At 40.1% G+C, this 23,003-nt stretch overlaps 1 protein-coding gene across 9 annotated transcripts in view; it reads left to right on the top strand.

Annotated features, from left to right (window-relative positions):
* ERC2 (ELKS/RAB6-interacting/CAST family member 2) overlaps positions 1-23,003 on the top strand; it is a 1,069,021-nt gene that overhangs the window by 857,869 nt on the left and 188,149 nt on the right. For all 9 annotated transcript variants that reach the window (XM_079116398.1, XM_079116395.1, XM_079116399.1 and 6 more), the window contains one exon: positions 22,341-22,475. In XM_079116398.1, coding sequence (XP_078972524.1) covers positions 22,341-22,475 — 135 coding nt within the window. The remainder of the gene's footprint in view (positions 1-22,340; positions 22,476-23,003) is intronic.

A 23,003-nucleotide genomic window follows, 5' to 3' on the forward strand; every position in this document is an offset into this window, starting at 1 on the left:
AATCCCGCCACTCAGAAATAACTGTCATTATGATTTATAGTTTCCTCCATTCCATTGTCTACAGTCATTATTTGAACAAATACATGACATAGTACACAAAAGATTTTTTTTAGCCTTCTTAACATTTAATATTTATATACATTTTCCCATGTCTTTCAGAGTCTTCAAAAACACATTTCTTGGTTTATGAGTGTTATCATTACTGTAATTAATTTTATCATGCCCCTACTCTTGGGATTTCCTAGTTTTCCACCTTTATAATTACACTGTGATAAACATTTTAATATGCCTTTTTTCTGTCATTTTTCTTAAGATTGATACCTATAAGTTGAATTATTAAAGTTATGGCTGTTTTTTTTTTTTAATTTTTTTAGTTGTTAATGGACCTTTATTTTATTTATTTTCGTATAGTGCTGAGAATTGAACCCAGTGCCTCATACATGCTAGGCAAGTGCTGTGCCACTGAGCTCCAACCTCAGCCCAGTTATGTCTGTTTTTAAGGATTTTAGAGAATTAGGAAATATAGCATTCGCCTACAAATGTATTTGACATTTGTCAATTTTAAATAAATGGCAACTGCTTGTGTTATATTTGTCAGGCTCTACTCTGAAAACATGCCATTACAGATTGAGCCAGAATGCTACTATAGGTAGTGCAAGTGGTCAGTAAGCTGAAAAACAAACAAACAAACAAACAAACAAAAAAAAAAAAAACACAAGAGGTAGAGGAGATATTTTAAACTCCTTGAGTGGATAGACAAGTGGACCATCTAGAAAACAAATATTTGTTGAGCACATATTATGTTCCAGATTCTATCCTAGATATGGGGGATACTGCAGCAAACAAAACACAAAAATTCCTGCCTTGAAGGAACTTATATTCTAGTGGAGGGGTAAAACAAGAAACAAAATTAAGACATCAAATATATAACATGTTAAATGACAATAAATGCAATGGAAAAAACAAAGATGACGTTCTAGGAGGGATTTGGGGGTCCATTTAAACAGGTTGGTCCATGAATGCCTCCCTGAGAAAGAGACATTTGAGCAAAGACTTTCAGGAGACGATGGGGTGAGTCATGTGGGAGCATCATCCTACAGGGAAGGAGTGCTAGTAGGGACACAGGACACATCTCAGCCTGGAGGGTTGGAATCTGTTCTTCTCAGGGTGGCTCCCCAAGTGCAGTTGCTGAGTTGACAAGGTGGGGGAGCCAGAACCCTACAACACCAGTATTTAGATAAGATTATTTAAAATATATATATATGCATACCACTACCCCATGGTCTTATCTTTGTCCTCATATGGCCATTGGGAAATGCCCATAGGGCATAGTCAGAAAATCTTTATCCAGATGATCTTTGATACATTCTGGGAATAGAACTGTTCAAAGAGGTTACAAGTTCAGACCGGACAGAGAGACTATCATCCCAGAAAACAAAGAAAATCCACAAGAATGGCAACTCAACCAAAATATAGGCTTGTTCTTATGCCCCAGAAACCTCTGATTAATTGATCATCTGTGGCTGGTTTTATTTCCTCTTTCTCATGGGCCTTCCTCCTAGAATTACAGACACAGCTCAGAAGCCCACCAGAAACTCTTCTGTTCTGGGCTACCTGGGGTGTTCCAAAGCCATTGGATGCTACAGGGGGAAGGAGGGGTGTGGTTCCTAAGACCAAGCAGAACTTCCTTCCATTGTCTGTCTTGTTGGCTCTGTGGGCCCTGTGCTCTCTAAGGTGTCTGGTGCAGCAGCCAACTTGAAAACATGACGTTAAAGTGTTTGAATAGAATAAGGCAGTCCACCTTCCTGGGGAAGTCCTGGTAGTCAGGAGAAGGTTCAGGGTCTGAGAGTAGGCTTAAGAATCAGACTTCCAGCCCAGCTCTGGCCACAACACCCTGAGAAACCTTGGACAGCTCATTCTGCTTGTCTCTCACAGACTCAGCAGCCCCATCTGTAAAGTGAAGAGAGCAAACAAACAGCCCGCTAAACCCAGGGGAGTTTTGGTAGTCTGAACCCATTCCAGCACAGGCACACATAGCTCACAGAATACTCAATTCACGACAAAGACTGTGAAGATGCACAGGCAAAAGCCTACAGTGGAATAGGGAAGATGCATCATTTACTAAAATATTAACATGGTTCACTACAATATTGAAGAAATGGCATGCCAGGCACAATGGTATGCTTTTGTCCATTTATTACAATCCTCCCAAAACTGCAAAGAGGTACTACCATTATTGTCCTCACTTTGTAAATGGAAGAGCATCTTCTCTAGAACAAGGTCTTGAAACCCCCTGAGGTCGATATATATGTACAGGATGTTCATCTCCCTTCTCAGGTGCAAAGGTGGGGCTGTCTTATTCTTCCCCATAGGGTTAAAATGTGCTTTGAAGAATGATGGCCCCAAACCATCTCTGGTGACAATCCCTCCACATGAACCCTGATTCACTCATCTTTCCTGACCAAGCAATAATGAGCCTGAGTGACATGCACATAAATAGATCCCCCTTTTCTGCTTTTGTGGGAACCAGACCCTAATTTATTCTTGAAAAAAGAAATAGTACAAAGTGAGCTATCACTGGTTTGAAAGAACCTAGTTCAGTATGGACTCAGACATAATCCTTCCAGAAAAGGGGTGCTCATACCTCCCAGCCCTGGTCTTGTATCTCCAAGGTCCTGAGGATGGGGGTCTGCTGGGGCCAGGGTTTTCTGAGGCTTCTTGAGATGAGGTTTGGCTTCCAAGTCTATGTGTTTCTGAATTTTTTAATGATACAGTCCTTGGTGAGGTGGGAAAACAAAAAGTTGATACTTTGGAGAGGGGAGAACCATCTCCAGGGGATTAATTTTTACGAACCAAAGACACTTAAGTGTTGCTGATTTATCTTAATAGCAGATACTATGAGCAAATGTCCCAGTTGCCTCTTTGTACTTTTGGCAAGTATGGATGAGAAATGGAATGGAGCAGACCCAACCAGAGCTGGCTAGCCCAAAAGTTTAGGAGTCTTAATCTTACTCACTACAAATATGTAATTCAGGATTGTTTCCAATGTTTTCTGAGGTACAGGTGGACACCTAGCTTTCGCCGGAGGCAAACCTGGTTCTATCACCAGGTTGTCTGCCTCCAGAACAATTTACTTGGGCTTGAGGGGAGAAATTCCTGCATTTTCCCCAGGTGGTTAGTTCTTTAAAATCAGTTACTAGGTTCTGGTTCTGTGGGTACTGTTGCTATGCAAAGAAACTTCCCTTTGTCATATGTTCCTGCTTGTCCTACAAGTGATAAGGATTCTCAGAGGACACAGCATGAGTGCTCTACTTATTTCCCATGTCAGGGATGGAATACACTAAACCCAGTACCTTAGAAATTGGAATATACATTATGTTGAAGTCATGTTCAGTGTTATATCATTTGCTAATCCTTATTAGATATGGATAAATTCTCATGGCTTAATTTGGCATATTGAATCAGTTCTTCAGATTGTCTTTGGGGACAGGAAAGGAAATACACAACTTAACTATAATTTTTCTTCTGTTTCTTTAGAATAGGACATAATTTTTTATTGTTAACCAGTGGAAACTTTGGTGAATCCTGGCCAATTGTGTCTCACCCCCACAGGAAGAAAGTATCAAGCCTTTAGCTGAGAACATATTCTTTGAGATAAAACAGAATATTTGATTTTTGTGAAATATCTCCCCACTTAGAAAACATGCTGTTCAACAAATAGTAATGTTCTGACCAAGACCAAGATAATGGAGGAAGTAGAAAGCTGAGATTTCTCTCAGAGGAAAATTTTAGAGTGATGTGTGATGTTTTAGTTTAATCATAACCCCACTGAGCATGGAGAAATCCAATGAAGTACAGACAGCGCATCCTTCTGACCTTGGTCCCTACTTCCTCCAAAGTGGAAGGAGCTCAGTGTTGGCTAGAAGTCAGGCATTCTACATTCCTGCACCAGGTCGCCCACGTATGCATGACCTCAGGCATATCCCATCATCTTATTTCCATTTCTGGCATTGGATCCAGAAATACACTTGAAAAATAGGTCTTCCTATTTTGCCACCATGCAGTTTTATGTCAAAAAATATTTTAAATGACTTGCATTGGAAACTGTTGTCCTGTTCATTTTTCTTTTATCAGCATCTCACATAGTTTAGTGGTCAGTCGTGCATGCTCAATAATCACCATTAATGGAGTCAAATCTGTCAAGTTTGATGTTTCTGACTGGACTTGAAGTGTACTGAATCAGTTAGCATTATGGGTGCAAAATTATCTAAGTGGGATTCTTGTTCTGTTCGTAATTACAGGTTTCTTTTAACAGATCTGTTTTGCAGTCTTTTATGAGCAGGAATCCTCTTGGGCAAATTCATCATAAATTCTTCATGGGGAGAGGGCAGGTGATTTTTTCATCTCCTGGGTGCTTTGTCAGAAGAGTGGTCACATTAGAAAGCCTGATTTTTGTCCTCTTAGCCACACCTAATCTTCAGCTTCTGCTGAGAGCAGGACCCAAAATTATCCCCATGTCTCCATATGAAATCCTGTTGAAAAATGTTGGTCCCCATGCACTGTGCACAAAGCCAAATTACTTTTGGAATGTTTCTTGGAACTCTGGAATCCAGATAGGGATCAAGGAAACAGTGCAGCAACTTTTCCCCTCTCTGTACAATCTGTTGATTGATTTGTAGATTATGCCCCTTACCTTGAGCCATCTGAAGTAAAATCTTGAATATAACTTCTGTTGTTTGTTTGTTGATAATTATATTTTATTCTCAAACTTAGAGGAAGCAAAGTTTGGGAGAACAGAAGCCTCATTCTCAGTTGCACACATTTTCCTGACAATTTGCCAGAATGTTAGGATACTACTTGGATCTTTACACTGGCAAAATGCAAATCACAAAAAGAAAGGGGAAGAGAAAACAAAAGAGAAGGTGGGGGAGGGAAGGGAAGTATGGAGGAGAGAAAAGAACCAAACAGAAACCACAAGATTTTTTGTGTTTTTTTTTTTTTTTGTTTACTTGTTTGTTTATTTGTTTGTTTTGGTCCTGGGAATTGAACCTAGGGGAACTTTGCTGCTGAGCTACATCCCCAGTCCTTTTATTTTTTATTATTATTATTTTTTAGTTGCAGATGGGCATAATACCTTATTTTATTTATTTATTTTTATATGGTGCTAAGGACTGAACCCAGTGCCTCTTGTGTACTGGGCAAGAGCTCTACCACTGAGCTACTGCCCCAGCCCCCCACCAGTCCTTTTTATTTTAGGCAGGGCCTCCCTAAGTTGCTGAGGCTGGCCTCAAACTTGCAATCCTCCTGCCTCACCCTCCCCAATAACTGGGATTACAAGACCACTGTGCCTGGCTCACCACCAGGGTTTTTATAGGCATGAAAACATCCGTGAACCTCAGAGAGGCAAACCTGAGGAAGAAGTGTAAAAACTGGTAGGGGAGGAAGGAGGAATCCTTTCCTGATTATTCCTTAGCAGAGGCATGCTGAGAAGAGAGAAATATTGGGCCTTTTCTAAGCACACAGTGACTCCCAGGCTGGAACTTATAAAATGCTTCATGCCGTGTCCCATGCTGATAAAGGACAACAATATGAGAGTAGGAAATAAAAGAATTATAAAAATAGCACAACTTACTTTCAGTCTCTGTCTGTCCCAAGGCAAAATCCTTAAAAACAATGTACGTGGGTCTTAGTGTTTAAAATAGTTTCATTGCCTAAAATCACTCAGTGGGTTGTTTTCCCCTCCTTCTCTGAATACCAACTCCAGGACCACTCTGCAGATCTACACATTCAGAATCTCAGGGGAGGGACACCAAAAAGCCAATGGATCTGGTTGACAGAGCAGCATTTGGGAGGCATTGATCTAATGAAACAGGTCAGCAACCCCCAAAAGGGAGACTCCCTGGGCCTCCAAACACTTGATCTTTATACGTATAGTCTTGCAAATTTAGGTACTGCCAAAATAAATGGCAAGATTTGGGGTAGCTTTTGGCTGTAACTGTGACCAGAAAAGATGTACTGGGGCCTAGTGCAGGACTGTGTCCCAGGAGTGAGGGTGTGGGTGGGGTAAGCCTCTCAGCTTAGTGTACAGTTATGATGGATAGAAGAGACAATTGGTTAACAGAGTTTAGTGAACAGAGGGCCTGAGCCTTGTTCCAGATGTTCTAAAGCTACCGAAGGGGATCAGAAGCCACAGACAGAGCACAAGTACCTAGAGTATCCACCTTGTCTGGCATAAAATCATTTGCACAGGTAGAATAACTTGCTGGTAGTTACATAGCTGTTAAATGACTTAACTTTGTCCATTTGGTCCAAGCCTTCTGACCCCACTTTTGGTTTTCCTTACTTTCCAGGACACTTCTAGTTATGGAAATTTTCTTAATGGAGTCCATTTTGTTCTCAACTGTTGTTGGTGCTGAAGAGTCTGGTTTCGTAGGGAGGTGTCATTCCTGGCAGGGGAAGCCCCAGGATAGAGATGAATCTGTGTGTGTTTGGATTAGAAACAGAACATCTTTGGGAGAGTTTCTTGAAGAAAGTTGGGAGGAGGTGGATTGTTTAGGGGGAAAGGGAGAGAGGTTGGCCTTGCCCAGTGATGGGACTGTTTCTATCTGATGCTCAAGACAATAGGGAATCACTGTGTTTTCCTAAGCAAGTGCGATTTGAAAACTGTCAACACGGAACAAGTTGGAACCAGAATTTTCAATTAATGTTAAAATGTCTCCTGAGACTAGATTGCTAGGTCATTTCTGTTCACAGTGCTTGCATTGGATTTGCTAAATCTTGGGCACTTCTTGGGGCATGTTCTTGTTTTCTGCATACTTAACAGAAGTTAAGTTGGGTCCTTCATTAATGTACCCCCCCCCACCATCAACTCCAAGAATAAAATAACAGCCTTCTTTAATTATACAACTTATAAGACCTAAATATTTGAAGTTTTTTCTCTAACTAATTTTAAGTAAAGTGTCCTGTAAAGCTTGAGAATCTGAGATCCTTGGGCTATTAGTCTTAAAATTCCAGAACTGAAGACCTAATTTGTTACCAGATTCCAACTCATGCCTCTTCCTAAATAATCATAATGGTGTATTATTCTTTTAATGGGTTATTTCCAAAAAACAGTGTGGCAGGGGTGGTGAGCAATGTGTCATCTGATTTTGGGATGCTCCTTTTTTGTTTTTTTGTTTTGTAGGTGAGTGTCCCCAAGCACATGCTGCTTCTGAGCCATAATTAGGCTTTTTAACCTACTCCTTTATGTTTGGGTACCTAATATCCAAGCTCCTAAATAATTACCCAGTTCAGTGAATGGGAATGAGAGGAATGTTTTTTTGCATGTTTTTAGTCTATACATTACTGCAATGCTGTATTATCACAAGATGTTTCCTGAACTTGGAGCTGTACTATTAACTCTCTCAGCTTGAAAAGACCCAGCAGTGAGATACTCCCAATCTTTGGCCCATGATGTAAAATTCAGATGGAAAGTGACTTGATCCAGCTGAGGTCCCTTGGGCTCTTGGGGGAGGATTTGAATTTGGCACTGGAGCCTTGGTTCAGAGCCGGACAGGGACTTAGGAGCTCTTCCTTCTCTATCCAGCTGTTTGTGCACAGCCACAGACTCTGAATGTAGCTGTGAAGCAAAGCATTCTTCAGTGTTTGAAAGGGGCCAGGTTTGTTAACTGAATCTTGTTACTTTTTGCTAAACTAGAGGGAGATTGATAATGTTGGTTGCTAAGAGAAATCAGATTTGAAAAGATCTGGCTGAAAGGGGGAAGTCATGGCTCCATTTAATCCTGGACTGTCTTACTTCACTGAAATAGAAGACAACAGGAGTCTAAATCACCTGAAGTCAAACTCCTCAATCTCAGGAGACTCTTTTCCAGAACTAAAGTGATTTAAACTACATTTCTTCCTAATTTTAGAAATAATTCACACATCAGCATTTTTGTATATGACATAGAGAAATCTCTTTTATTGTTTCACTTACTATTTCCTTTCATTGATTGAATATTCAAATATTAAAGAAGAGAATAAAAGAGAGAACATAGACTTCCAAAAATCTAAGCACCTAGCAAAAATCATGAATATTTTATGCTTTTCTTTCTGAAACTTTCTCATAAATGCCTGAGAAGCCCACAAATAAATTTATGTCAATATTTATATAGATTTTATGAACATGTTATATCTGCCCTTTTAAATTTTTTTCTTTTTTATTTGTTTTAATTAGTTGTACATAACAGTAGAATGCGTTTATACATTTTGATAGATCATACATAAATGGCATGTAATTTCTTTTCTTTCTGATTGTACATATTGTACAATCACATCGGTCATGCAGTCATATATGTACATGAGGTAATAATGTCTGTTTCACTCTGTAGTATGCTTTTCTTTCCATTCAACTATATGCTGTGATGCCCTTTTCTTTCTGTTAAATATAAATATATGTTACTCTTTTGGAGGGTTTATGAGTATTCCATTATAGGAATAATGGATATTCAGTAATTTGTTAAACCAAATCCTGATCTGTGGACATTTAATTGGTGCTGTGAATAATATCCCAGTGATTTTTTTTATATTGATAACTTTTCATATTCATTTCTGTGTACCTGCCCAACGTTTTTTTTCATGAGAAGACTGTTGGCCTCTAAGATATACATGTTTTCAACCATATTCCAAAGCAAGTTATTAAATCAATACTTTATGAAACTTTGAATAAAATCAGTAATTGTTAAGATTTTATTTAAAATTAAGATTTTATTTAAAACTATTTTTAATAAAATTTTATTTGAAATTTAAATCTTAAAATTTAAGATTTTATTTCTAGTGATTTTATTATGAAGATTTTATTTGTCTAAGATTAAGTGATGCTAAATTCACTTTGTTTTTTGATAAGATTAATGGGAAGGAAGTCAACGGAAGGCATAGACACAGGATGCCAAGACTTCATATAGGAATTTAATAATTGATGTGACCAACTCATAAAATAAGGACTGAATGAGTGGACCTGTAGTTGACTGAACACTCTACCCTGTGCAAATTAATTAAGGAGATCCTGTCACCTTTGTAGAAAGATTGCCAGAGGGTCTTGGCTATGTCTTCCCAGCATATTCATGGAACTAATTACATTCAATCTTTGAAAACATACTTTTTGAAAATGGGATGCCTCACAGCTGGGAAAGTAAGTGGAACAGTGGCAGAAATAAGCAAAATTGGGAAACATCTCAGCAGAATGGGACTTTTTTTGTGTGTGTTTGAATGATTGAGGTTCCCCAGCATCCTCAAATCTCACCTGTCTGTGCAAACACCCTCAACAGTCTCCTCTTACATGTCTTCTTCCCACCTTTATTTCTGCTCGTCTCTTCCTGAAATGAGTCCCCATTAATTTTCCCTTTTCCCCTTAATTTTTATTTTTAGCCAGAGTCTCACTGAATTGTTGAAGGTCTTGCTAAGTTGCTGAGGCTGGTCTTGAATCTGTGATCCTCTTACCTTAACCTCCTGAGTTGCTGGGATTATAGGCATGTGCCTCCATGCCCAGCTAATTTCTTTAATATAAATGATTATTCTCAGGACAAATAAGAAAAAAGTCTCCAAATTATGCAAAAGAAAAGTGGAGAAAAGAACATTAAAAGGATACTTATAAATAATGAAATAATAATGACCAATAAATGAATGAAAAATGCTCAGTTCAAACTATAATTAGGGAAATATGCATGGGATACAATTTTTCATCTCTGGCATTTTTGAAGATTCAAGGATTTGAAGAAAGTTCTTGAAAGTACTGTATAGGGAAAGAAGTGCAGACTGGATGTTGGTCAACAGCTTTGAAGGGAATTTGGTGATATCTTTCAAAGTTTAAAATGTTTATGTTCTATGCCAGGAATATCTCTTGAATCTCTTTTTGCTTAGCACATTGTAGAAACATCTATTACATGTTTAAGCATCCATCCTTGCTGAGAACAAACATATGAAGACAAGCAAAGCTGTCCCCTTGCAAAAGTATTCTTTGAAGCATTGTTGAAAAAGAAAAAAACTGGAAATGACCCAAATATCCATAACTGACTCACTTATTCAACAAATAGTCATGTGTGCCCACTCTGTGGTAGGCAGTGCTTAAGGTGCTTGGAATATATCTTTGCGAAAAATAAACAAAGATCCCTGTCCCCCTGGAGCCTGTGTTCTAACACATCAATAGAGGACTGATAAAACATATTGGACCTTTTACTTTTGAAGGGTGTGCATGCGTGTATATGTGCTTGCATTATGCATAAATTTTTCTAGAAATACTGACCAAAAAAAACCTTAATAGCAGGAGTGGATATTGGGGGGTGGGGGAGAATATGGTTTTTGGTTTTTATTTTGTTTTATTGGTACCCAGTGGTACTTAACCATTGAGCCACATCCCAAACCCTTTTTATTTTTTATTTTTATTTTGAGACAGTGTCTCACTAAGTTGCTTAGGGTCTTGCTAAGTTGCTGAGGCTGGCTTTAAACTTGTGGTTCTCCTACCCCAGCCTCCCGAGCCAGTGGGATTACAGGTGTGTGCCACCATACCCGGCATGGTTTTTCTTTTTATAAACTCTTCTGTACTGTTTAATTTTTCACAACTAGCATGTATGATAGATATAATAAAAACTTATAGATGTTATTAAAAAAAGAAGAAAATTATAAAGCTAAATCAGTAGCTCTGTTACAGAACTAAGGCTTCTATCTCAAAGAAAATGGAAAATTCCTTAAATAGTCTGTAGCCATCAAGACCAGAATGATTAGGTATTTGATGCTCTTTAGACTACAAGAATGGAAATGAATTCCACAGTTCTTTGGAACACAAAACCAGTGGCATGAGGGGGTCTGTGGTACTATAGGTCATGGGCACAGTGTAGTCATCCACACATTGAAATCAATGGGAAGGTGGCCAGAGACTAGGGCTAGCAGTGGAGGATTCTGGAGCTTAATTCTGGGTCTGTCAGGACTAACCTTCACCCTCTTGTGATCTTTATCTCTCCTCTGTAAAACAGTGAATTTGGAGTCATTGATTGAGGTGTTGCCCAACACTAACATTTTATGAATCTGTATTATTTTGGCAAGTCCTCATTTGTAGGGGAGAGATTTAAGATAGTTGATAAAATTCTCTAGAATCTTCAAGATCGCTCCAGCTTTCCAATAACCTTTTCCTAGTGCTATGAAGAAACATCGATATGTACTTTAATACGTTTTTTTTCAAGTTTAAATATATTTGAGCTTTTTTACATGTGCCTTTCAATGAGTGTCATAAAAAGCCAGACTTATTTGAGCCCAACTTTAAAAAGTAACTGAAAGAAATTCCTTTAAAAATGTACCCATTCTATGAGTTTAATCTGATGTGTTGGTGGGAACAGCATCCACAACAATGTGACTGAACACACTGGATGTTTCTAGATGAAAACAGAAATCCATCCTTTCTGGCTGTTAGATTTCTGTCAGATTCACAAACCTAGAAGCTCTTCTTTGCCTTTCTTCAGGGACAAGTTCTGGCAGGAGAAAAGGTGGTGGTTACAGATGAGCTTCCATTTTTGTGTGCCGGAGGGATGTCAGCTGGGAGGAGCCTGTGAGGGGACCTGCAAATGATGAACTGTCTTGTGTGTTTTGCAGGGTGGGGGGCGGAGACCTGTCTTGAGTGGAATATATGACTCAGACTCTCCTTCCATGTAGAGCTAAATCGGTCCAGTTAGGGTAGGTTCAGTGTATGCCATATAAAGCCTGTAAGGGTACTGTGATCCAAACAGAAAGGGAGGACAGCACAGCGAGCAAGTGCCAGCAACCAGAGAGAAGATAAATGCCCCAGGGAATGCTTCAGAGATTTGGAATTTGGGATGCTTACTGCCATTTCTCTCTCCCCATTTGTTTTTCAACTGATTGGAAAACGACTAATGAGTGTGTTTACATTTTCTCCAGTTGTCTTACCCAAGCAGAAGAACAGCTGGGGAGAAGAATTTGTTCCCTGTCCCAGGCGCTAGCTATCTCTCCTGAATGCCTGTCCCGCTCTTGGCTGCCAGGCCCCCTCAGCCCTGCCAGACCTTTTCTCCTTGCCTCACCAGCCCTCTCCCAGGGCTTGGGGCTTGACTGTGCTCAGCATGATCACCAACCCCCCCCCACACACACACGTGTTTTGCAATGCTCACACAATTCCTTCTCTCCCTCTTTTGCTGCCATTGGTTTTGTTTAGAAGTGGGTGAGATGCAGGGGAGGTCTTAGGTTCATGCCCTACCCCTGGGCTTCAGAACTGGAAGCAAACCCAGATGGCTTTGGCTTCTACTTCTGCAGACGTCAAAGCCCCTGTAGGAGAATGTTCCCCTGTCTTGTAATGATTCCTTAGGATATGCTTGGGATGCTTTGCATGTCTGGTTGCTACTGTGTGCAGTCAAGTCCATTCTCTTGTTCTTTCTTTCTGATGACAGCCTCTCAACTGTCAGTCATTTTGAGGACCACCTTCTCCTTGCCTTCCATGTCCTAAGACATAAAAGCCATGAACCTTCTCTTCAAAGTGCTTGCAATGTATTGTAATGCATTTTAAAATAAATACAAAACTATTGGAAAGTCCAATTCCTTCCTGTGAATCATCTGACTTCCAAGGGTTCATAGACACCTGTCCACAAGCCCTTACTAGTCTAAGGCTGTCTTGGTGTCTTCCTGAGGGAGCTGCTGGGTTGTTCAACTTAGTTGGGGAGGTGATTTGGTGATGCTGGTTCTTCCCAAGTCAGTCATAATGAGTAAATATTCGCTAAATTATGACTGGAATGAAGATATTGACCTCCTTTGTCAGCACAGATTTAGAGTCTGAATCCAGCATCTGCAGGTACTGTTCTCTTTTTCCTTTCTCCCTCCTTTTTTGCCTTTCTCTATTTTCTTCCACCCCCTTCCCTCTTCTGGGTCCTATCTCATTTGCCCTGTCTCACTTTCTACCATTCTTCTTTTTGCCTCCCTGCCTTCCTCTTTCCTTCCTTCCTTCCATCTTTCCAGCCTCCTTCATTTTCTCCTTCCTTTCTATCTCCCTTTCTTCCCTTTTTCTGTTTCCCCACCCCCTTTTGGTTTAAAAAAAAAATGGAATTAGTATTTGAAGTCTGCTTTATTAAAAAAAAAAAAAAACAAACAAACAAACAAAAAAAAAAAAACTCCTAACAAACCATGCAAGGTTTAGTGAAAATTCTGGGGTTTTCTGAAACCCTCTATTGACTCTGAGTTGAAACAGTTTAGACTCCACATAAAATATGTGTTGTTTACCCAGGCTCTTCATGCTCTGCATACTGTTACAGTCCTTGAGGAGCTTGTCAGTGACAAGTAAGATAAATGAATGAAGAGGGCTTTACAAGCATTTAAAAGCTAAGTATAGCATGTGCTGCCCACTACTTAAACAGACCTGTGCTTAACTAAGTAACTTTCTTGTGGAAACTTCTAGGACCTTCCCCTCCCCCAGACTCCGACACCTGCAATGGTGCTCAGGATGTTAGAAATTCCTGGGTTGTCTGCAGTTGCTAGTGTGTTAGCCTGGATCCCAAACCATAGTACTGGTTGAAGCATGAAGAGTTAGTGTGCATTGCAGATGATGACTTTCAAACTTATATTGGGATTGGTCAGCAACATGGACTCCTAGAACTCAACTGAGATTTTGTAATGTGAGTTTCATCTTTTTCACAGAGAACTTTAAAATCAAAGATGAGCTGCTTCTCTTTTAAGCTCTGATTGGACTCATTCTCCAGAGTGCCTATTTCCAAATCAATCTTGCTTTTCTTACGGAGGCTCCAATCAATCTGAGCAGCAGGGTCCAATGACTATAGGAAACTGGAGTTAGAGTCCCAAATCCACCAGTTATTGAGTTTGGATAGTGTCTTAGTCTCTCTAAGCCCCAGTTTCTTCATCTCTATAGTGCGCAGGCTGTACCAGGCTGATATTCAGGACATATGTCTCACGTAGCTTTTTGTGCTCACAGGTTTCTGCACCTGTCACAGTAGCTATTAAAGATTTTGAGTACAGTCCCCCATCCCAGTCTATGTTGTAGAATTGGTGGACTGACTAAAGGCAGTGGCACAGCAGAGCTCTGTTGGTACCCAGTAGGGACTGGGTAAGCATTGGTTGTTACAGTCCATGTTGATAGGTGGCTCCATCTCACAGTGCCAGTCTTCTTTCTGCCCATTGTCAAGGAATCTAACCTCCATATTAGAACAGAGTGTGTAGAACTCTCTCTATATAAATAATTTACACCCAAGAGCTGCACTGGCTGGTGGCAGAACAGGGAAGGTGAGGTTTCCATCTATAATCATGATCCTTGAGGGAATTTGTTAGGTTCCCGAGGTGGCAGCAGGACACAATTTAACAGAATGATCTCCTTCCTCTAGTTTTAGCAGAAAAAGAAAGAAAGAAAGAGAGAGAGAGAGAGAGAGAGAGAGAGAGAGAGAGAGAGAGAGAGAGAGAAGGAAGGAAGGAAGGAAGGAAGGAAGGAAGGAAGGAAGGAAGGAAGGAAGGAAGGAAGGAAGGAAGGAAGAAGGGAAAAGCTATAAAACCGCCCAAAATGTTCAAAAAAGAATAAGAAGAGTAGATTGACATCTACCCATATGGTATTTGGCCCATGCTAATGACATGTTTCTCTCAGTTGCCCATTTTATAGGTATAAAAACTGAAGCTCATGGAAAAGCAATTCAGTCTGAGTCTTGGAGGAAATGTTTGTTAGAGACAGAACTACTGCCAGGAAGATGTTACTTCTCTAGAGAATGTGATAGTTCTATCATCCTAGATGATGGGGAATCTCAAGACGTTTCTATGGAAAGGAACCTTAAAGTTACAGGCATGTTTGTCCTATGCAAAAGTTAGGTACATGTTTGTAAGTCATTCAATAAGGGTTTTAGATTGGATTCCTGCCAGTAAGTTCTCAAGACAAGGATTTGATGCAGGAAGTTTATGTAGGAGGTGACTACAAAAAGCACAGTGAGAAAATGGGGTAGTGAAATAGGGAAGGAGAAAAGGCCAGTGAAGGGAGCCTTAAGAGACAGTGTCCTACTATGATCAACAGAGAGTCCAAAGCACAGTATGGTCTTGTTCAGTTCAGGAACCAGAATGCGGTTCATATGTAGACACATCCCTCCCTCCCTTCCTCACAGATTAAGGGTTAATCCAGGGGCATGAGATCCCCAACACTTCTGATTGACCCTGCTCCAAGCATGTACCTGTGGCAAAAGAAGATCTCAGGCAGAGAGAGAAGCAGGAGCTTCAGTGGAAAGACGACAACACATCCAGGACCGTCCATTCAAGCTTCAGGTGACCTCCAGAGTAGATAAGGGACACTGCTATTATCTGTAAAAATAAAAAAATAAAATAAAGATACTCAAAGAACAGGTATAGAAGCAGTATTCCATCTCTCATAGTGACCTAATAATTTTCCATCTATAAATAAGAACTAAGGGAGGCATCTTTAATGAAATTGGGTGAGAGAGTCTCATTGGGTAGGTGTTATGCTGCAGATGGATGGCAGGAAGGAAAGATCAGCTGACTGAGTTGGAGAGAGCAGATCATTTTTCAAGGTGGAACTGACACTATAGCAGTGAATTGTAGATATCTGTTAATTCTTAGATGCCAAGAGCCTTGCCTGTCTCCCCAAAGATGTCACAATTTGGTGTGTGAGCTTATGGCAATGACTCTATCTTAAACTATTCTCCCAATGCCCCAGATTGGTATGTTCTTTTAAGAAGTAAGATGGCAAATGATCATCTCAAATACATTTTCTGCTCTTCCCACATCTAAGAAAAGAATAAAGGAAATAACACACACGAACACACATATGCAAACACATCTCTCTTCTTGCATTCCAGTTCCTGATTTTGGCCTATTTTTCCATTCAGGATAGTTAGAAGGTCAGTTTGTTGTGGAGTCTCTCTAGCCCGCTTGTCTTTGTACTTACATCTTAGCTAACTTTCAAATCTTTGCTCAAGGGACATGCACCCCTGGAGCCTTATTTGATGTCTTTGCTCTCAGCTGAAAGGGATATCTCCTGACTCTGGACATCCATTTAATTCATTTCCTTCTTTCCCATTTCTCTTCCCATATTATATTATAGTTAGTCTTCTAATTCCTCAGATTTTATTCATCTTTGCTTTGTCCTCTGCACCTGGCCTGTGACCTTACTCTTCATACCACTACTGTCAGACTCTGGAATCAGAAACCTGAGATTGTGTCCTGTTCCTCCACTCACTCACTGAATAGTTATGGGCTCAGTTTCTTCATCTGTAAGAGAAAGCTCATAAAAACAGCTATCTCCAAAGCCAGGATTTGACAAGAGTATGCTGGCTGAACATTTAGCCTAGCAGAGTTAAGTCTTGTCATCGTAGTTCAGCAAGGGTTAAATGAATTTCTTTGCAGTGTCCACAGCCAAAGACTTATATCATTGAAACCTGCTTACTCCGATACAGTTCCCAGTATTACATATTCCTCTAAAAGCTTCTTCATCTTTTTTTTTTTTAGTGTCAGAGACATCAATTTTTTAAAATTTGTTCTTTTTAGATATACATGACAGTATATTTTGACATTTTATACATACATGGAGTAACATACATTGCTGGTGGGAATGAAAATTGGTGCAACCACTCTCATAAGCAGTATGGATAGTCCTCAGAAAACTTAGAATGGAACCACCATTGGCCCAGTTATCTCACTCCTCAACATATACCTCAATAAGTATATTGAGTATAAGTATATATACTCCTCAATGAGTCCCATGGGACTTAAAATCAGCATACTACAGTGAGGCAGCCACATCAATGTTTATAGCAGCTCAATTCACAATAGCTAAGCAATGGAACCAATGTAGGTGTAACGCCTTCAACAGCTGAATGGATAAAGAAATGTGGTGTATATACACAATGTAATATTGCTCAGCCATGAAGAACAATGACCTTACAGCATTTGCCAGTAAATGGATGAAACTGGAGGGTATCATGCTAATTGAAATAAGTTTATTTAAAAAAAAAAAAAAAAAGGCCAATGTTCTTCATCCTCTTCTTCATTTTGTCTTCTAGTCATGACTTGAACATTGGAACCCACTTTCTACCTGATTAGGATTCATTGCCATGGGAACCTACTGGATGCTCAGAAAATCCCTCTCCTCTTTCCTGTCTCGCTTCCCATCTTTTACTTGCAAATGAGAACTGCTTACCTTGCTCTAATTAGGCAGAAACAAGACCAGTAGAGGAGTTCTGAAATGTTTGAATGTCCCTGGTGGAAAAGAGGGAGAAAAAAAATCTGATAGAAGAGAAGTGTAATTGCCATTGTATAGTATTATCTCCATGTCCCATGGCAAGAAATCTTATTATATATCTTTTTTTTCTTATTTAAACCATATTCATGAAGGTTTTATGGTTAACTTGATCCAGACGACAGATCAAAGCATAGTTGCTTATTGCCACCTTGCTAAAATATTGTTAAAGGCAATTTTAATATCACGCTTTTATAGCTACATATTGCCATTAATCTATTGAGTCCATTACTAGTCAATCAAGAATTTTCACTTAGTTTCAAGAGCTCCTTGGATAAACTCTTCAGAAATGTCAAAAGAGATGGAGTATCTGGCACCTTTTCACAGATGTTGTCTATCAGGAATTTTAGTTAATGGATAAAGTTTCAGTTTTCCATGGTTGACTTTTGGCACTTAACAAAAACCTTCCAAAGTCCCCTGCTCTTCTAAAGGCTGGGGGTAGTAAGGAAATGCACCAAGAGCACACTAATGCCCCTTTCTTCTGATGAAGTAAGTAAGTGTGCAGGTGGTAGAATATGTCACTGGATCCAGTTTACTGAGGAATGGAATATTTCTTGAAGAAGCCCAGTTTACCTTGCCTTACACATCTCACCCTATGAATCCTGCTCTCCCCACTCCCAAGAACAGCCACCAAAATCATACACAACAGGAAAAATTAAACTATCACATTGAGAGTTAAATACTGAACTGGTTCATCACATTGTATGGTTTTCCTTTTGTGTTCCAAAGGTACAGGTGCCCTCTCCATTAATTCATTCATGTGTACATGCACTGCTATAACACCCATTTACTTACTGCTTTTACACCAGGCTCTGCGCCAGGTGGCAGTACAAGGGAAATCCAGACAGTGCTTCCCTTGAGAGACTTTCAACCTGGTGGTGGAGAAAAACAAGCAAACATGCAATTGTTTACCATTCTCACAGGTAAGCGCTGTGACACAAAAGGTGTGTGTGTGTGGTGGGGGGTTGGTAGAGGATTTTGTAGGAAGCAGTGGAACATCACCTAAGCCCTCATGAGGCAGGCTCAGGGAAGGTATGTGTAGAGGTGTTGATGTTGATGCTAATCAACATCTCATGGAGAACTGAGTCTAACTCAGATTTGAGGGATAGAGGATGAAAGGCATAGCAGAAACAGAACAGACTTGTTCCAAGGCCTGAAGGAGGAGGTAAAGAGGAAGGTGGGGCAGAAGAGGGAAATAGCAGTCACCTGCAACAGACTTGTAAACACTTTGGGGGACCAGGCTCTTTTCCTGAGGACAGCGGGGAGCCTCTGCAGAGCCTGAATGCACAGAAAGTGATGTCACTGTGGCTACAAAATATTTGCATCTGAAGGGAGTCAAGAGTGCAGCAGGAGCATCCTTTGAAGCCAAGGCCCTGGAGAAATAAACCTGTGCCTGGAAGAATGAGGAAATAGAGAATGAAATCTGATTAAATTAATGTAGTAACAAGAGTATAATATAGTTAACCAAAGGCAAAAGCATCAAGTTAGCAGGTTGGTGGACACTGAAGATGAAAAAGTGGGCTCTTGAATCCCTGAATGAGTCCCCGAAGTCCAAAGACTGTGCTATGGGAAGCTGTTTCACTACAGCTTGGTACTAGTTTTCTTAGGTTTTCATTGAGGACAGCCCTAAAGATCTGCTGCTTAAGCCTTTGTGTGGTCTCATGTACATCTGATGGCTTCAGGGATGTGACCCATTATATCTGGGGTCACCTGGTCAATTATAGATAATATCCTTATTCTAATCCCTGTTAAAAGTTTCTGCAGTTTTTCTTCTGTTGACTACTAGGGAGTGTTATTTGTGGCTTCCTGTCCTTCCAGATCATTCTCTGTATGCTAGGAAACCAATATAATTGGGTAGGGGTGAGGATAGGTAACACAGATTGGGAAAAATTAAAGCAATCAAAAGGAGGTTCATTTGCAATTTGAATTAATGGAGCTGGATTGGTCAGATTGTTTTGTGAGAGAGAATACTAGCAACCAGCCTGTAAGAAATCAGTCACAGTTTAGGGGATATGTTACAAGCAAGATAAATAAAAAATGGTCCAGAGTATCAGACCAAACTCTCATTTTTCATCTCTGTTTCACACTCTTCTCTCCCAGCCCAGACTAATCAAAAGAAGCCTCTTCCGTTCACAATTGCTCTGTGTACATTTTCCCCAGATCTGGTATTCACATGAACAACATGGTTTATTTATATTTCAGCACCAAATTGGAAAGATGACATCATTCATTTACAGTCTTTATCCCATGACATGCCTGCTCTCCAACACCTCGTTTCAGCGGACACATTTAGGACTGCATATAGCATCTTGTTTAGCTTGTACATTCTTTTATGGGATATAGTTCAAAGGTAGGGAACTTTAGGCTTGTTGCTGGTAAGAAAATAATCTCATGAAATCACAGGAGCTTCCCCAAAGGATAAGGACATTACAATGTTTACAATAGCAGAGTTATTATTTCTTCATTTGGGCTCCATCATTCATGCCTGGGCAAGTCCCTTCCTCCTTGACCATCACAGATCTCACAGTTCCCTTCAGGCTCTCACAATTTTATTTAGAAGAAGCAATTCCAGATTTATTAGTTCATGAGTTCAAAAGTACAGTCTCCTGTGGCAAAACTGGAATTTTAGGTGTGAATATTGAAATTCAGAATCCCATGTCCAAGACTGACTGAGGGGAATCTCAGCACTTAGTCCCCAAGAGCTTCATGGCCCTGCTCTTTCTCACAAGGTCTAACTTGTCCATTGGGTCTTCTGACACATTAAGTGGACAAGGAAAGGATGGAAATGCTATCAGCTGCCAAAGGTTGCCTGGGATTTTTTATTTAATTTTTAAGTGGCTCTTTCCTTATGTTTTTATAGTTTTTATCATATACATGCATTTTTTTTTTAATATTCACTCTGGGACCTTCCAAATATTGTACACATTTTAAAAGATGGAACAAATAAATCATGAGACATCCTTTGGCCGGTAAAATTGGGATGCGAGGTGTTTCCAAAACTGAACAGAACCAAAGCATTTATGGGAAAGCTATTTCTACCTATTGAGCTATTTGCCTGTTCTGCTAGCAGCAAGGCAAGGAAAAAGCCTAGCGATTGATGACTGGACGACCCCCAAAAAATCTCCATTTCCTATAGGGAGAAAATTACTCTGAGAACTGAAATCTGCCTTGCTTTTCTAGCTGCCAAATGAGGATAGTAATTCCTCCCAGGAAAGTTTTGAGAAAAAGTTAGATTGTAGGGAAAAATACTATAAGAATGCTCCATGTTAGGACCAGAGTTCTCTTTATTTATCAGAGAATTATTTATATTACATAATAAAACTCCAACCAGTTGGAGGTTCTGCCAACCCCTGACTTCTGGCTCTTTCAAGGTGCTGATGGCTCCTTTTCATCTGGAGCCACCAGCAGGACTGTTATGGAAACTCATGCAATGTCCTCAACTCTCAATGACCTCCCCTGCACAACATGTGCAGCTGGTCTCTAGGATGGCAGCATCCTTCAAAGTCATTCTTTCAGTCACTCATTATAGCAGCATGCCTTGTGTATCTGCCTCTGGTAGGCCATGTGCTATATTGTGGGGAGAGGCAGATGAAAGAAACAGCCTCAAGGTCTAACAACAGATGGACAGATAAATCCATGGTCAGAGAGCCATGGTAAGCAGGAAGCATGAGCCACCCAGCATAAAGGGTGGAGTCTGGAAAAACCTCCTCCAGAGGCTGGGGTGTGGCTCAGTGGTAGAGCATGTGCTTAGCATGTGTGAAGCCCTATGTTCATTCAGTCCTCAGTACCAAAAAAGAAAAATACTCCTAGAGAAAATGATATAAGTTAGTAACGCACAGGGTAAAAGGAGGAGGCCAGGGGAGGTACTGGAAAGAGAAGCAAAGGAAACAGCATGCATAAAGGAGAAATTTCTTACAGCAATTAAGAAGAAACAAAATGATGTACCCCATTTGTGTACAATGAATCAAAATGCAGTCTGTAAAAAATAAAAAAATTATAAAAAAGAATACCAACAATAATGATAGTGATGGCATTTGACTTTTACTGTCAGCTCATTATTTATCAGATACTGACTGACTCATATCACCTGCTCCTCATAGCAACCTCAGGGAGGGAAGACTGATTACTCCCATTTTAGAGTTAAAGAAATTTAGATTTATGAATTGAGATAACTCTCTTGATGTAAGACAACCAGCAAAGAGTCTGGCAGACCTATTCCCATACTTCTTGACTTTGTGGGTTGGCTAATTTTAACACTTTTTTCCCCATGGTCCTTTTCTAGATTTTGTGGCCCCTGTTAAGTCAATTCATCTCTGGTCCATCTCTTGCCCTGCATAACAAAGCAATACAATTCTATGACCCCCCAGGGTGGAAGAGTGTCTGGCTAAGGTGTGTCCTTGGGACCTGTGACCCAGCTTTCTTAGCTGCTTGCTTCATGTGACAAACTTCATGGAATGTAAATTGGAGTGCTCAAATTTTTTTCCATGAACATATCTTTTGCTCAATTCTCTCAAGGGATAGTATCAATTAAAATGTCCAAAGAGAGCCCTTTCCAAAAAGTGGTCATAGCAGTAAACCATCTCCATCTGTATTTTTCACATATGGCAGCTTTCAAGGGGATTTCCCTGCTTTGTCCTGTGACTCCATTGTTTGTAGTTCTGTGTCTCCATTCACCCTTTCCCATCCTTCCATCAAGGCTTCCTTCTCTGGCTTGCTCTAGAGTGTAGGATGTGAGTGTTGGCACTTTGTAATTGCAAGCTTACTCTGGGTCTTTGTCATTGCTGGATAATGTGAAACAAGCGCCTTAGCCTATGTCCATTTTTTTCTCTTTTAAGTCACAAGGAAGAAGTACCGTGTTATCTACAGATGTACCATAGTAACTTTGAGGTTGTGATGAAGCCTCCTTCACCAATTTAATGGCATGGTTCTCTTTATTGAGTTTTAACTTGACTGGAAATAAGAACTTCTGGGTTAAGACCAAAGGGAGCCCTAGAGGTACTATCCTTATGCCTGAGTCTCTTTGGCTAGTCCTCCAGCTCCTGATGGAATCTTCCCTGGTTTTTGTTCTGCACAGACCCAGAACAGAATGAAACTGATGGCAGACAACTATGATGAAGACCATCACCATTACCACCACCACCACCACCACCACCACCATCGATCTCCTGGGAGGTCGCAACATTCCAATCACAGGCCCTCTCCGGACCAGGTCAGTTTCATTGCTGCTTACCTCCAAGACCCCTTTTACCCTTTGGATATTTTAAGATAAAATAAATAGTCCTCAAGAAATAATAAACAGCATAAAGTGATACGTTCTTTGAACTGAAACTAATAGCTTTGGTATTTATTTCCATCACTCAAGGAATCTAAATGTTTTCCTTTCTCCTTCCTCTTTAAGGTTTTGTCTTTTCTCATTTGTGTTAGGCGTTTTCTTTCCTCCCCTCCTTTCTTCTTTTATAGAGTTAGAGTCTATTGCTGGTATTTCATGGCAGGTTACTTTGGAATGTCTCTCTTTCTGAGTTTTAAAAGAAAGCACTTTGTTTCCATGAGCTTGGCAACCAGAGAAGCCTGGAGTTTGCTAAGCACTTTCCTAGTAAATTCCTTAGTGATGCAAATTAAGGGTGCGGTAAAACAACAAGAAGAGAAATCCATTTTGCTGGATTTTTAACCGGTGAAGTCAAAGAGTTTGGTTTTTTAAATTTGGGTCCTATCTTCTCCCTTCCTTCAGGGCAGCCAC

This window comes from Sciurus vulgaris (assembly GCF_902686455.1).
Source record: "Sciurus vulgaris genome assembly, chromosome: 16".
NCBI lineage: Eukaryota > Metazoa > Chordata > Mammalia > Rodentia > Sciuridae > Sciurus > Sciurus vulgaris.